Source organism: Rhinolophus sinicus, chromosome 7 (assembly GCF_057876585.1).
Source record: "Rhinolophus sinicus isolate RSI-liver-muscle chromosome 7, RSI-T2T, whole genome shotgun sequence".
In the NCBI taxonomy this organism is placed as follows: Eukaryota; Metazoa; Chordata; class Mammalia; order Chiroptera; family Rhinolophidae; genus Rhinolophus; species Rhinolophus sinicus.
In genome coordinates, this window is record NC_142507.1 from 52,784,292 (window position 1) to 52,796,901 (window position 12,610).

At 56.1% G+C, this 12,610-nt stretch overlaps 2 protein-coding genes across 3 annotated transcripts in view; one reads left to right on the plus strand and one right to left on the minus strand.

Annotated features, from left to right (window-relative positions):
• The first annotated feature begins 44 nt into the window (after window positions 1–44).
• Window positions 45–12,610, plus strand: part of LOC109451576 (uncharacterized) — a 115,361-nt gene continuing 102,795 nt past the window's right edge. For both annotated transcript variants that reach the window (XR_012491873.2, XR_016021777.1), the window contains exon 1: window positions 45–475. The gene's annotated coding sequence lies outside the window, so the exon portion shown is untranslated. The remainder of the gene's footprint in view (window positions 476–12,610) is intronic.
• On the minus strand, window positions 6,341–12,168 carry LINGO4 (leucine rich repeat and Ig domain containing 4). The gene is made up of 2 exons (XM_019739892.3): window positions 11,538–12,168; window positions 6,341–9,177 (listed from the first exon to the last, which is right to left on the minus strand). The coding sequence occupies exons 1-2, from the start codon at window positions 11,600–11,602 to the stop codon at window positions 7,383–7,385; spliced, it is 1,860 nt and encodes a 619-aa protein (XP_019595451.2). The 5' UTR covers window positions 11,603–12,168; the 3' UTR covers window positions 6,341–7,382.

Here is a 12,610-nt window from a genome sequence, read left to right on the forward strand (position 1 = left end):
GGAGTCCTCCCTGCCCACCTCTAGGCCAATTACTGAGGAGGCTTCCGCCTCCGAAGCCTGGGGGGAAAACCTGCTCCCCGAGGCTGGGACCACGGTGCGAGGGCCTTGAGCACTCATGCGTGTCACGGTTCGCTCAAAATTAGTGCTTTTGTACAATAGCAGTGCCACCCCACAGCGCAGTGACCACTGGGGAAGATGTGTCATGGTGGGCCCTGCTCCGGCACTTGTTTCCTCTATCTCTTGCCTGGATCTGTCCCCATTCCGTGATAGGGACTCAGGGAACATGGAAAACACTTTTGGGGGGCGGGACATAAAGTAGGCTTCGAGGAGATGGAGAGAAGGTCAAGGGGCAGGAGCTGCGCGGCAGAGAGCGAGGGCCCGCTCTATTCCTCTGCCGTGGAATGAACCAACGGACGGCGACGACCGACACGCAGCAGGACAGGTGGAGAGGGACCGGAGTTCCGAGCGCCCCGCGGTAAGAGCTGCGGGCCCGCCTTTCCCTGGGGAGTGAAGAAAACGGGGGCGCAGAGGCACCACCGGGGGCGGGGCGTTTCTGGGGGGTGCAAGGAAGAGGGTGGGTTTCTGCCGACGGCGGTTTGCTTCGGAAGAGTGCATTCCGGCCGCCGGCCGGGTCCTGGGCCGTTAGGGACGTTTGGGCCCTGCTCCCGCCTCTGCGCGCCGGGGAGGCTCGCGAGCGGGTCCCTGCGCCTCTCCTCGCCTGCACCCCCGCCCCGCACGAGGGGCTCCCCCTGGGGACCGGGGCTTGGGCGCTCCTTGCAATGCGAAGATCCTTCGCATAAGCTTCTATCGCGACGCCCGGCTCACGTTAAGCGCTCACGTGAATGTTGAATGAACGCAAGATTGTATCTTTGGTTAACTAAGGAGATGCCTTTGGGACTCAGTTTTTCGTTTTGTATAAATTTTTAAAATATGTGTGTGTTTTGAATAAGTAACACGTGCACATTCTACAAAACTCAAAAGGAATAAAAGGTTATTATAGTGAGTAATAAGTCTTCACCTCAGAAGCAACCAATATTACCAGATTCTCCTGACTTTTCACAAGATATTCTACAGCAAAACATGCATATTATATTCACATTTTTTACCCAGTTGATAACATATTATACATAGTATTTTGCAATTACCTTTTATATAGTCTAGGTGTCTTTCCATAACAGTACGTATCATATATATACCTGCCAAATAGTAAGTTTCACAGTTAGCCTGAGGGATATATAGTTAGATATATTCAACCATCTTTGAACATTATATTGATGCCCAAGTGTATTTCATTTGGCCCTTGCATATCTGTCTGACAAATACTTAGGACTGCAAATACTAGGTCAGAGAAGGGTGTGTGTTGTTTTTATCATCTGGGTAGATGCAATTTTGCAAATTCCCTCCCTCCCATGAAGATTTTTTCCCCCTTTTCATTCCACCAGCAATGTTTGAAAAGGATTTTGGCAAGTATAGTACTGCCAAATTGCTTTCCATACAAGTTTTAGGAATTTTCTCTGGCTACTCTTGTTCAACATTATTTCTGTGAGATTCAGCTATATTGTTGTGTGTAGTTGTTTGGTTTTTTTTTTTAAGTGTATTTTTCCAGGACCCATCAGCTCCAAGTCAAGTAGTAGTTGTTTCAGTCTAGTTGTGGAGGGCGCAGCTCACAGTGGCCCATGTGGGGAATCGAACCAGCAACCTTGTTAAGAGCACCACACTCCAACCAACTGAGCTAACCGGCCACCTCCCTGTTGTGTGTAGTTTTTATTCCATTCATTCTCGTTGCTGCGTAGTAGTATATTGTGGGAATATACCACAACTTACTTTTCAATGTACTATTAATGCTATTTGCTTGGAATCACATATTTTTAGATTACCTAAGGGAGAAGTATTGTATTTATAATATAGGCTCTTCCTATGTACATATTTAAGTCATCGATGTCCCATCAGTAGCATTTTAAAGTTTTTGCCAGATAGAATTTACATATTTCTTAAGATTATTCCTGGGTACTTGAGGGCCTTAATTGCTATAGCTATTTTTACCGATAAAAAGGTAAAAGAGTATTTCAGACCCAATGAAGAACGTCTACTGTTGCTATAAAAAGCACAGACCTACTTTATGGGCCCATCGTCTCCCAGCTCCAATGGGAGGTGGTGGGCAAAAAAGAGGAAATGAAGCAAAAGTCCAAGAAGAGGGATTAAAAATGAAACCACAGGAGGAATTTCTTAATCAGAGCAGTAAAAAGCCAGGTGTAATCACTTTTCCTGGAAATTTTTTGAAGGCGGCTTGACTTCTAACCGGTTGGGTAGGGAGGTTGGGGAGTAGAAGGGACAATTTTAAAGGTGAGGTGATTCCAAGCTCACTTTCAAGTGTATTTGGGGTCTGTCATCTCATTGCCCCTCAAAGAGCCCAAATCAGGACTGAAAGATTCAGTTGTGAGAAGCTGGTATTGGGTGAACGGTAATTTTTTTAACCCTCATCTCCAGTTTCAAAGAGCCCATTCTCTTTCCTTGAAGGGTGTTCTGAAATGGAGCGCAGGAGGCAGTAGGTGGAACCAGTTAACATAAAGTCTGGTTGCCTGGAGAGCTCAGGCTTTCCACCCAACAAACCAAAGCAGGAAAGTAGATTTCAGCTAGAGCCCTGGGCAGTGAGGGTTCTCAGACACCATAGCCTGGGCCAGAGCCTTGGTGCTCACTGAGTCCCCTTCCTGGACACCGTGTAAACTATTCGCTCGAACGCATTCAGCTACCAGGGTTTTGGGTGTGACCCCATTGTAGGCATCACCCCTTCCTGCACCATCATTCCAGGCTTTTCACCAGAAACCAGCACCTGGCAGCGGGGGCCTTCGTCTCAGAAATTATACTGGTGCTACTCTTGAGTCTGTAGTTCAGATCGATGGATTATAGCAGGTGTCCTCGGAGAGACATTCTCCTCAGCCTCTCCGGCCACCCCTGTCTCCCCTGTAAGTCTCCCTACTTAATTCCCCTTCCAGAGGAATTTGGAGGAAGAGGACTCAGGAGTCTCTCATCTCAGTGCTTTGCAGCCTGAATCCCCAGCAGAAGTCGCCTGCCTCGTTCTGAGAGATGGATGCTGGCCGGCGAAGATGGTCAGAGGAAGGGAGACACTGGAGGTATTGGGTTGGTGCAAAAGTAATGGCGATTTTTGCAATTACTTTTGCCCCAACCTAGTAACAGTGTGTTGTCTTATAGGGTCCATCCTACCACCTGCTCTTACCTGTGCTAACAGCTACTTCCCAGCCTTTTCTTCTTGCCTCTAGTGGGCCCTGGGGAGCACAGGCAGCCCACGCCCTCAGCTTTCCCTGCCACCTGCGACTTCTCATAGCAGAGGCTCATTACCTGCCTTGCATGGAGCCCGTGATGGCTTCAGGACGACGGTGGGCAATGTATGAAATTCTTGGTCACAGCTTGCACCAGGTGTTCTCAGGGGGCTCTGTGACCAGGAAAACGGTGGTGACCATGGCTGTGCAGGATTCTTACTTGAATCAGGGAGCCAGCACAGCAAGGGAAATAGTGACATTCGAATATGCCAGGGGCCAACTCGGGAAGTGCTGAAATGCTGCCAGAGTATCTTTGGGTCCAAATCTGTCTCAGCTTAGGTGAGACTGTGTCAGACGTGGAAGAGAGGAGGGGTAGAGGGAGGGTGGACGGGTGACCTCCGGGAGGTCCCTTCAAGCAGGGCTAGGGAGAAAGTGAGCAGAGTTGAAGTCTCCTGACATCTGAAACAGCTCTCAGATTGTCTGCCACAGGAGAGGCAGACACCTTCCTGGTGTCTTATAAACTGGAGAGGGGAGGTTCCTGAGCAGCCTGTCTGTAACCTAAGAGCTATTGAGGGTAGAAGCCAGAAAAGGACCTAGGAAACCTCCGTTGTGAATCATGAGAAGCTCTGTTGCCGGTAGCCAGGCATTTCGTTCAGTCCGTGATTCCTGGAGTTTCTGCGGCTTCTTGCTGGTCCCTGGGGCAGAGGCAGCAAGGATACTGGGGAGGGATTGAGAAGGAAGCATGAAAGCAAACAGACCCTCAGCTTCCTGAATCAGGGGCGTGAGAGTTACTGAAGGAAGGTGAGGCTTAACCGACAGCAGCCCCCCTAGAAGAGCTGTTCAGAGCAGGCAGGGTGCAAGATGACCTCTGGATTTTGCCGTCCTCGCAGGTCACGTCCTGCAGCTGACAGGCTCTGGGGGAGGGGCTATAAGAGCAGACAGTGGCTAGAGCTCCTGGTTTGGTGGAGGCATTTAGGTTTTGACCAGACAGCCCTGAGTGCAAATGCAGCTCCCTCACTAACTGGCTGTGTGGACTGGAGCAAGTTACTTCATCTGTTCAACCTCTAGTTCCATCAGCTAAGATGCCCTGTCTCCTACGATTGATTGATGTGAGGATTACGTAAGAAAACAAAGACGAAGCCGTGGACGTAGAAGAGGCCCTCAGTAAATGTTATCTTTCTCCCCTCTCCTCCTCTGTCCCACCCTGGGCAGAGGGCCATCGGGTCACCCCAACGATGTAAACCACAGCACCCCTGCACATGTGCACACACGCACACCCACACGTGCCCTGGTGGCCTTCACACACCTGTCGGCACACGCACGCAGCCTGCACAGCCGCACCTGAGCTAAGGGCAGTCTTCCCAGGCAGGTGAGGTGACGAGTGGCTTGCTGATGATGGCACAAGCTCACCCGGGTAACCTTGCAACACTGACGAGCTTGCCTTCTGGAAGGTATGCTGGAGAGGCTGTGTGAGGATGGGGGTAACTCCACAGGCACTTCCCCGCTTGAATGTGCTTTTTAGGGATACTTGGCCCACCTCTGCCAAGGAGGCCCCGTCAGGGCCCACAGCGGTACTGTTGGGAGCTGCGACGGCCGGTACACCAGCCGCTGACCACATGTGGTTACTGAGTGCCGGACAGATGGCTGGTGCGACCGAGGACGGGAATTTTACGTTCATTCAGTTTTAATGAATTGAAGTGTGGAGACAGGTTCTTGATTTAGTTGTTGGAAAACTTTTCGCATGTTTGCCACAGCTTGGATGGGTGAATCGACTTTTTCAACAGTGAATTTTCTGAGATTCACTGATTCTTTCTGGTGAAAGTGTGGGGATAGAATTGGAATGCGCTATAAGTGTGAAATGTACACTGGGCTTTCAAAGAACTACTATGAAAAAATAATGTGAAATACTATTAATTTTTGTATTGATAACACGTTGAGATGATAATAGTTTGGGTACATTGGATTAAATAAAATATAGCATTAAAATTAATCGTGTGTTTCTTTTTGCTTTTGTAATGTGACACTAGGACACTTGAATTTGCATATGTGCCTCGCATTCTGTTTCCACTGGGCAGTGCTACCGTGGAGACTTGCTCCAGACACAGGTCATCTGTGTCATGTGTTCCCCACTGCCTCAGGGGCTTCCAGAGGTTTCTCTGCACCGCAGTGCAGCTTCCGCCCTTTTCTGCATTGCCGAGCAGCCAACTAGAGTGAGAACTGCTAGCCCCTGACCCTCCGTCCCAACCTAACAGGAGGATGGTGGAGAATGTGGGGAGGAGGGAGAGGGCTATGCCCACGGCAGACGCCTTCCTGGTGTCTTATAAACTGGAGAGGGGAGGTTGATGGGGTGCTAAGAGAACTGTGTGTGCCTGGTGGGGGTAGGGTGGGAGGCACAGGATACCCATTTCTTAAGACTGTCAGATTCTCCAGCCTCACTCTCCACACCCAGGGTTCTCACCTTCCCACCTCTGCCCCACTGAGGAACTAGCCTGGGGGTGAAGTCCGGCTGTGTCCCCATGGTGCTGGCTCCTCTCACCTGTTAGGGTCAGAGTAGTGAGTGGTCACAGAGCAGGGACAAAAGCAGCGGGAATCAGCCAGGAAGGTCACGGTGCTTGCGCATTGTTGGGTGAGGGGGTGCCGCGGCTCTTGAGGGTGGACGCTATGCAGATGCTGCTGCAGAGAGGAGACCGTCCCAGGACCACGTGACTGTCCACCTCTCGGTCATTCCTCCCTGCTCCTGTCCTCTCGCTTCGCCCCCCTTCCGCTGGTGCTGAGGCTGCTGGCTCTGGAGCGCTCAGCATCTCTGCTTTTCTGGCTCCCTTTGCCCTCTGTCTGAATCACACTCAGGGGCAGTCAGCATCTCCTCCCGCGGCTCCCCTGCATCAGAGGGCCTCCGTCAGACAGCGACCTCCTCCGGAGACAGCTTCCCCCTGGGGCCGCACTACACACAACTGGGCGAGGCTGCGGAAGGGAACGAGGCAGGCATTCCTGCCGCCGCCTCTGCCCCCCCCCCCCCCCCCCCCCCCCCCCCCCCCCCCGCCTTTTCACAGCAGCTCCCAGCGCCCCTCCTCCCCGTGCCTCAGTCCTGCTGGTTCTGGGTCTCTCTCCTTTGACAACTGCAGGTTCTTGCTTCTGTCCGTCATTTTTCTAGGAACTCCCTTTGTGCTTTCTCTCAAGGGCAGTAGGGATCGGTGACACAGGAATGACAGGGAGGTCCCTCAAGAATGAGAACTGGGGTCCTGGGTTGGAATTTCTGCAGAGAGACCCCTTGGAAGGTTGGGGATCACTCCTCCAGCTCAAGAGATGGAAAGTACGGAGAAAGGGGTGCAACTGAAATGGGCTGGGAATACTGCTCTCCCCAGGCCTGGCTCTTCGCCTTTGGCATAAACCCCTGTCTGTTAGATTCAGGCGAGGCCACTGGGACACATGCTCAGTGGGCAGGCGGGAAGGGTTGACAGAAAGAGGGGGAGGAAAAAGTCTGAAGTAAAGAAAACTCCAGGAATCATGTTTAGTTGGGGCTGCTGCCTTCATGGCCTTGGGCGGCAGGTTTAATGGTGTGACACACACGGGGGTGGGGAGGGCTTATGGGGACACAGTGCCAGTGTGTGGGGTGTCCTCCCCCACCCCCTTCTCCCTAGCCTGTGGTCCTTGTGCCTGGGAAGGGGACAGCAGAAAAGAGAAGGAGACCCCCTGGTTGAGCAGCAGAGTCTCTAAGAAGCGAGTGGCACTTCCCTCCGAAATAGTCCCGTAGCCGTGCTTGGCAGTTGGCATTGGTTATTAGAGGGTATCAGCGTGTGTAAAGGATGCCTGGTGGTTAGACTAGCAGACTGGAGCCCTGGTAACGTTTCCTGCTTTGTGCGTGGTGGAAGGAGGGCTGGGCTGGCTACAGCCGACACCTCCAGCTCCCTGGGACCCTCAGGGGAGAGGTGACAGAGCCACCCTCACACTGCAAAAGCACGAGGCATCATGCACTGTGGGCGCGGCACAGGCAGGAGGCGTGGGAGACCTGTGCTGCTTCGGACGGCCTCTGGTCCACGCAGCCTTCTGTGCCTTCCCCTTTGGTATCTGGCTGGCGTGGCTGGGTCCCCGCTGTGGAAGGAGAGGTCAGAAGAGCTTGGCAGTGACCCGGTTACCCCCAGCGCTCTTATCCCCAGAAGGCCGGGGGGCCACGAAGTCAAAGGTCACGTGATGCTTGACCCGGCCTTTGCCCTTGCTCCAGAGGGCAATGAGACCAAAGCAGAGGGTCACGGAGGTGAGGAAGGGCAGGAAGCCCACCGCCAGCACCATGGCGACGCCTCTGCTGTCCAGGAGGAAAGGCCCCGGGATCCCCGGCATGGTGATGTTGGGGTCAAAGACAGTGCCATTGGGGGGCTCCGCGGGGATCACTTCCAGCCAGGTCCTCAGGGAGTCATTCCCGGCGATGTTGCTGAGCACACAGACATAGGCGCCCCTGTCCCGTAGCTGCACCGAGCGGATCTCCAGCGTCCCATCCTCTAGGACCCTCACTCTCCCCGCCCTCCCCAGCCAAGGCCCCTGCGGCCTCATCCAAGAGACGGTGGGGGCTGGGTCTCCATCCCCAGAGCAGGAGAAAATAGCACGACCCCCCTCCTCTGCAATGACCCATCGTGGCCCTGACCTTCGGATCAGGGCTGGTTGGCAGGTGAAGTGCCCTGGAGGTAGGATGTCTGAGAACTCCCTCAGGCTCTTCCCCTGGACGTGCTGGGGGCCTGCGCAGGCAGGGGGTGACGCACCAAAGTCCAGACGGTGGCTCAGCCGCAGCAGCCAGAGGAGCCGGCAGTCGCAGGTCAGGGGGTTGCCGGACAGCCTCAGCGTGACCAGTGTGTCTGGAGAGGGGAAGGCGGCTTCCTCCAGGGTCTGAAGGGCGTTATCCGCCACGTCCAGGAGGTGGAAGGCGGCCAAGCCGTGGAAAGCGTGAGCAGCGATGGAGGTGAGGCAGGCCCCCGACAGATGCAGCTCCTGGAGTCGCACCAAGGGACTGAGCCCGCGGGCAGGGATGACCGAGATGGGGTTCTGGGACAGGTCCAGGACCCGGAGGAAGCTCAGGTGGTGCAGCGCCTGGAAGGGCACGGAGCTCAGGTTGCAGCGGGTGATGGCCAGGCTGCTGAGGTTGAGCCCAGCCAGGCTCCCCGGCTCCAGGGCCTCCAGAGCCGGCCAGTGGTGGATCTCTAGCTCCCTGAGCCGCCCCAGGCCCTGGAGCGCCCCGGCCGGCAGCCTCCCAATGTCCAGCTCTCGGAGCCGGAGGGCCCCCAGTTCCGGCAGACGGGCCAGGGCCAGGCCCGGCACAGTGCTCAGGTTGCAGCGCTCCAGGGTGAGCGTGCTCAGCTTGGCCAGCCCTGCGAAGGCCCCCGGAGCCACAAACACCAGGTGGTTGTGGCCCACCTCCAGCTGCTGGAGGCTGCCTAGCTCCCCAAAAGCCCCGTCGAGGAAGAGCACGATGTGGTTGAGACGCAGGTCCAGCAGTGTGAGGGCAGGTAGGCCCGAGAAGACCCCGGGCCCCAGGATTCGCAGCCGGTTGCCCTGCAGCCTCAGCGTGAGCAGGCTCTGCAGACCGAGGAAGGCCCCTGGTTCCAGGGAGGACAACTGGTTGTAGCTGAGGTCCAGTTCCTGGAGCAGGCCCAGGCGGGACAGCATGCCCCGCTGCAGCCCCCACAGGCGGTTCCCGCTCAGGTCCAGGAGCTCAGTGTCCAGCGGGAGCCCCCCAGGCACAGCCTCCAGCCGCCGGTGGTCGCAGAGCACTGCCCGGGGCTGGGAGGTGCAATCGCACACAGTAGGGCATCCACCACTGCCCCGTCCAGGCAGGAGGAGCAAGAAAAGGAGGGGGGTCCACGGGGGCCAGACTTGCTTCGTAGTCGTGGCCACAGCCATCGTCTCTTCAGTCCTGGAACAGAGGATGACACGGCCCTTTTGGAAAATGGCATCAGATGGTGGTGACCGTGAACTTCCCTGGGCCTCTTTAGAGCAGAGACAGAGAGCGACCCACCTCAGCGCTGCCAGCAAGTGGGGCGCAGACCCAGGAGGAATTCAGATGCACACCTCCCTGGGGCCTCCCGGGGCGACTCTTTGGGGGACTTCTACTTTCCTCCCCTGTCATCCCTGAGTTACAGGCCAAGTGCTTACTAGTTCACGGAACCCTGGTCAAGCCTGATTTCTGTGGGGAAGTTTTATGGGACTGGGACAGGAAGCAGTGGGAAGTAGCTCTGAGTTTCCCTGTTATGGGCTTTGCCCTGTATCCTTGAGATCCAGGAATAACTCAGGTCCCTTCTCCCTGATATCTGCTCTCCCCAGGCTCTGCTCTCTCCCTCTCTGCCCACCCTTCTCCTCCCATATTATCTACCCGTCGCTTTGGTGGAGGCTCAGGGGGGTCCAGGCTTGGATCCTGAGTGGGGAGAGGCCTCAGCTCTGCCCCCAGCCCCCACCCACTGTCCCTCGGCCCTCGGCCAGCCTAGTGCAGGGCCCAAGGCCCTGGAGTGGTGAGATCCAGTCTCCCCAGAACGCCTGTGTGGACAGCAGCCAAGCTGCACATTAGCTGTGACACAGGACACAGGAGCACTTGAAGCCTTCACAAGAACCCAAGGGCAACGCCTCCTCCTGACAGATGAGGCTGGCGTGTGTGGGGGACCGACAGAGGCCCCAGCTCGGAGTCTCGTTGCTTGGTCCTCACACTTAGGCTTCTCTTATGTCCCTCCTTCATGGTGCTTTGAGTCCAGTGTGTGCATCTGAGGGAAATCCCTTGTCCTGTTGGCTGCAGCTGCCTGAGCAACACACAGAGACAGGGAAACGCAGACAGGTGCGGAGGCATGGCCAGACGCCAAGGGTGGGGACCAAGGCGTCCCCTGACTGGCCCAGCCCATCTCTGGGTTTCTGGGGGCCAGGGGCCTGGGAAAAATGGAAGAATGTGACAGCAGTGCCCAGGGGGCATCACCCGAGGTGACAGAAGAGAAGGGGTCCCACAGGTGCTGCGAGCCCTGACTCACCCGTTCACTGCCAGCAGGGACCCCCAGGGAGGGGAGATGTTGGATTTGGCGGGGGACGGCTAAATGAAGGCAGGATGCCCGGCTTTCTTTGTGGCCGCAGACCCCGACCTTCTTTGGGCTTTCAGCCTTCAAGCTTTCTACCACATGTCCATTTTCTCCTGCATGCACCTGAGGACAGGCAGCTGGAGACGTGGTGTGACCTCTTCCCCCCACCTCCACACTCCACACCCTCCTCTAGAGGGCAGGTTGTGACGGCTACGGCTATCTATCTGTGGTGAAGCTACTTCAGAGAATGTAGTAGTTGGGAAGCTGAACTGCAGAGGGACAGAGGACACTGTTCCGAGGCTTAGGCGCAAGAGACAATGGCATGTGGTGGGCAGAGGCGGCCGGGCAGCCTCCTGTGTCCCCGTCCCAGCCTACCAGGTATCGGAGGCACTCTAAGAGTCCTCCAGGGCGAGACATGGCCTAGCCTCCCGGTCCTCCCTGTCTGTCCTGGGAAGTCCACCTGACAGCTGCCCTGTATCACTGCTGCTGCAGTTCCTGCTCATCCTTCTCCAGCGCTGCATCCGGCAAAAGTGCAGCGAAGCGTGTAGCTCAGCTTCCCTCCTCCCCATTGCTGCCAGTTCCCTCTCAGTCCCCAAAGCCTGCTGGGCCGGGGTGGGGGGCATCTGAGGCCAACCCTTTTTCTCTATCTGTGAGGTGGCTAATTTAATCACACACTTCCCTTGCTAATCTCCATGGCTATAGGACTGGCTTCCGGCCACTTTGCAGGAAGAGATAGGTGTCAGAGCCACTTCCCTCTCTCCTTAACTGGGCTAGGATTTGGGGTGTCATCCCCTCAAGGCACAGGGTGCTTTCTTCTTGTCTACGGACACACTGAGCCTGGGTATCCCCTTTAAAGCAGACCTGATTGACGCATGGGCCCTGCGTGGGGAGGGGGTTCTTGGAGGAACAATTTCCGGAATAGCCACACTGATTGTGGGTGGGGTGGGAGGGTGGAGAACACTTCCCAGAGGTAGAAGGAGCATTGGAGCGGTGGAGGGAGGTCCCCCTGGAGTCCTTGCCCCCAGGGGCACTTGGGACGTCTTAGTTTCCCCATCAAAGTCCCGTGGGGCCAGGATCAATGGTTGCCTGAGTGTGTGTGTGTGGGGGGGCGGACACACGCCCCCTCTGTAGCCATGAGAGGCACACTGGTCTGGGCTTGTCTCTGAGTGTTATGCAGAAGGGCAGCTGCAGCTCTGGGACAGGGGGTGGGGGTACTTACCGGAGAAGCTGGAGGGCGGCATCAAGTTGGGCACCGCAAGCGTCCAGGGCTGGGGGCCGTCCCATTCAGGGCGCCTCCCCCCGTGCGCCTCACACCCCCTGCCCGGCCACCCGCCCACCCGCCTGCCTCTCGCTGCCTCTGCCGCTGTTGCTGCTGCGGCCGCTGCTGCCAAAACCAAGGTAGAGAAAAGAACCAGAAAGCATTTCTCCTGGTGTTTTTTTTTTTTTCCTCTCTCTCTTTTTAAACCAGGCGAGAATGAGTCTGCAGCAACCCTGTTGGTGCAAAATAAATAAATAAATCCAACAAGGAGGGCTGCAGTCAGTGCCAGCACAGGACAGAGAGGGCGGGGGAGGGGCGCGTCGGTGGCCCTGCGCCCCGAGGGGTCGGGTCAGGCAGCAGAAGCAGCTGGGCAGCTCCGAAGGGTCTCGCTGACTCTCCGAGTCCCCTCTGGGGAGTTCTGCGGCTGAGCACCTTCCATAGAGTTGTCTTTCAGTCTGCCAGATGCCACCTCTCAATCTGAATGTCCCCTGTAGGTACCATTTGTGGGGCAAGTTCTCAGCTCTGAACATCGGCTGTGGAGCTGAGTTGGAGGCTGCTTCCGTGGGGGGGGGGTGTCCTCTGAGTGGGGGCTAGAGTCCTTACACCGCTGACGGTGGCTGGGTAGGAAACCAGGGTCCCCACGCAGGAATGAGACTGTGGGTATCTGATTTAGGTCATCTTACTTGTTTAAGCCACCCCCCCACCCCCGACACACACACCTCTTGCCTTTAAAATCATTTTATAAAGAATGGCACAAGTTTGGGGGTTCTGTTTACGCAACTAACCCCTCCCCTTGCCCTGCTATTTTTCCCTGGGCGAGGGCTCACAGCTCTTTACAAAGCCAGAGGGAGTCAGGCTGGGGAACCGGGTCTCCTTGTTCCTGCCGGAGCTGAGTGCAGGAACTGCTTTGCTTCTTTTTGCTGTGACGAGAGCGGGGCTGGGGGGCAAGGCCCGCACAGTCCTCCGGGAGCCGGTCCTTGGTCTTCTGACTGACCGCTGTCCAGCCCTCTCTGTGCTCTTGAGGTTTCTTGTGG

Excerpts from the sequence above, each read along its gene's own strand:
- LINGO4 (XM_019739892.3), bottom strand. The coding sequence starts at position 11,602 with ATGGGACGGCCCCCAGCCCTGGACGCTTGCGGTGCCCAACTTGATGCC. Across the intron at positions 9,178-11,537 it reads GCCGCCCTCCAGCTTCTCCG|GACTGAAGAGACGATGGCTG; the intron begins GTAAGTACCCCC and ends CCTCTGTTCCAG.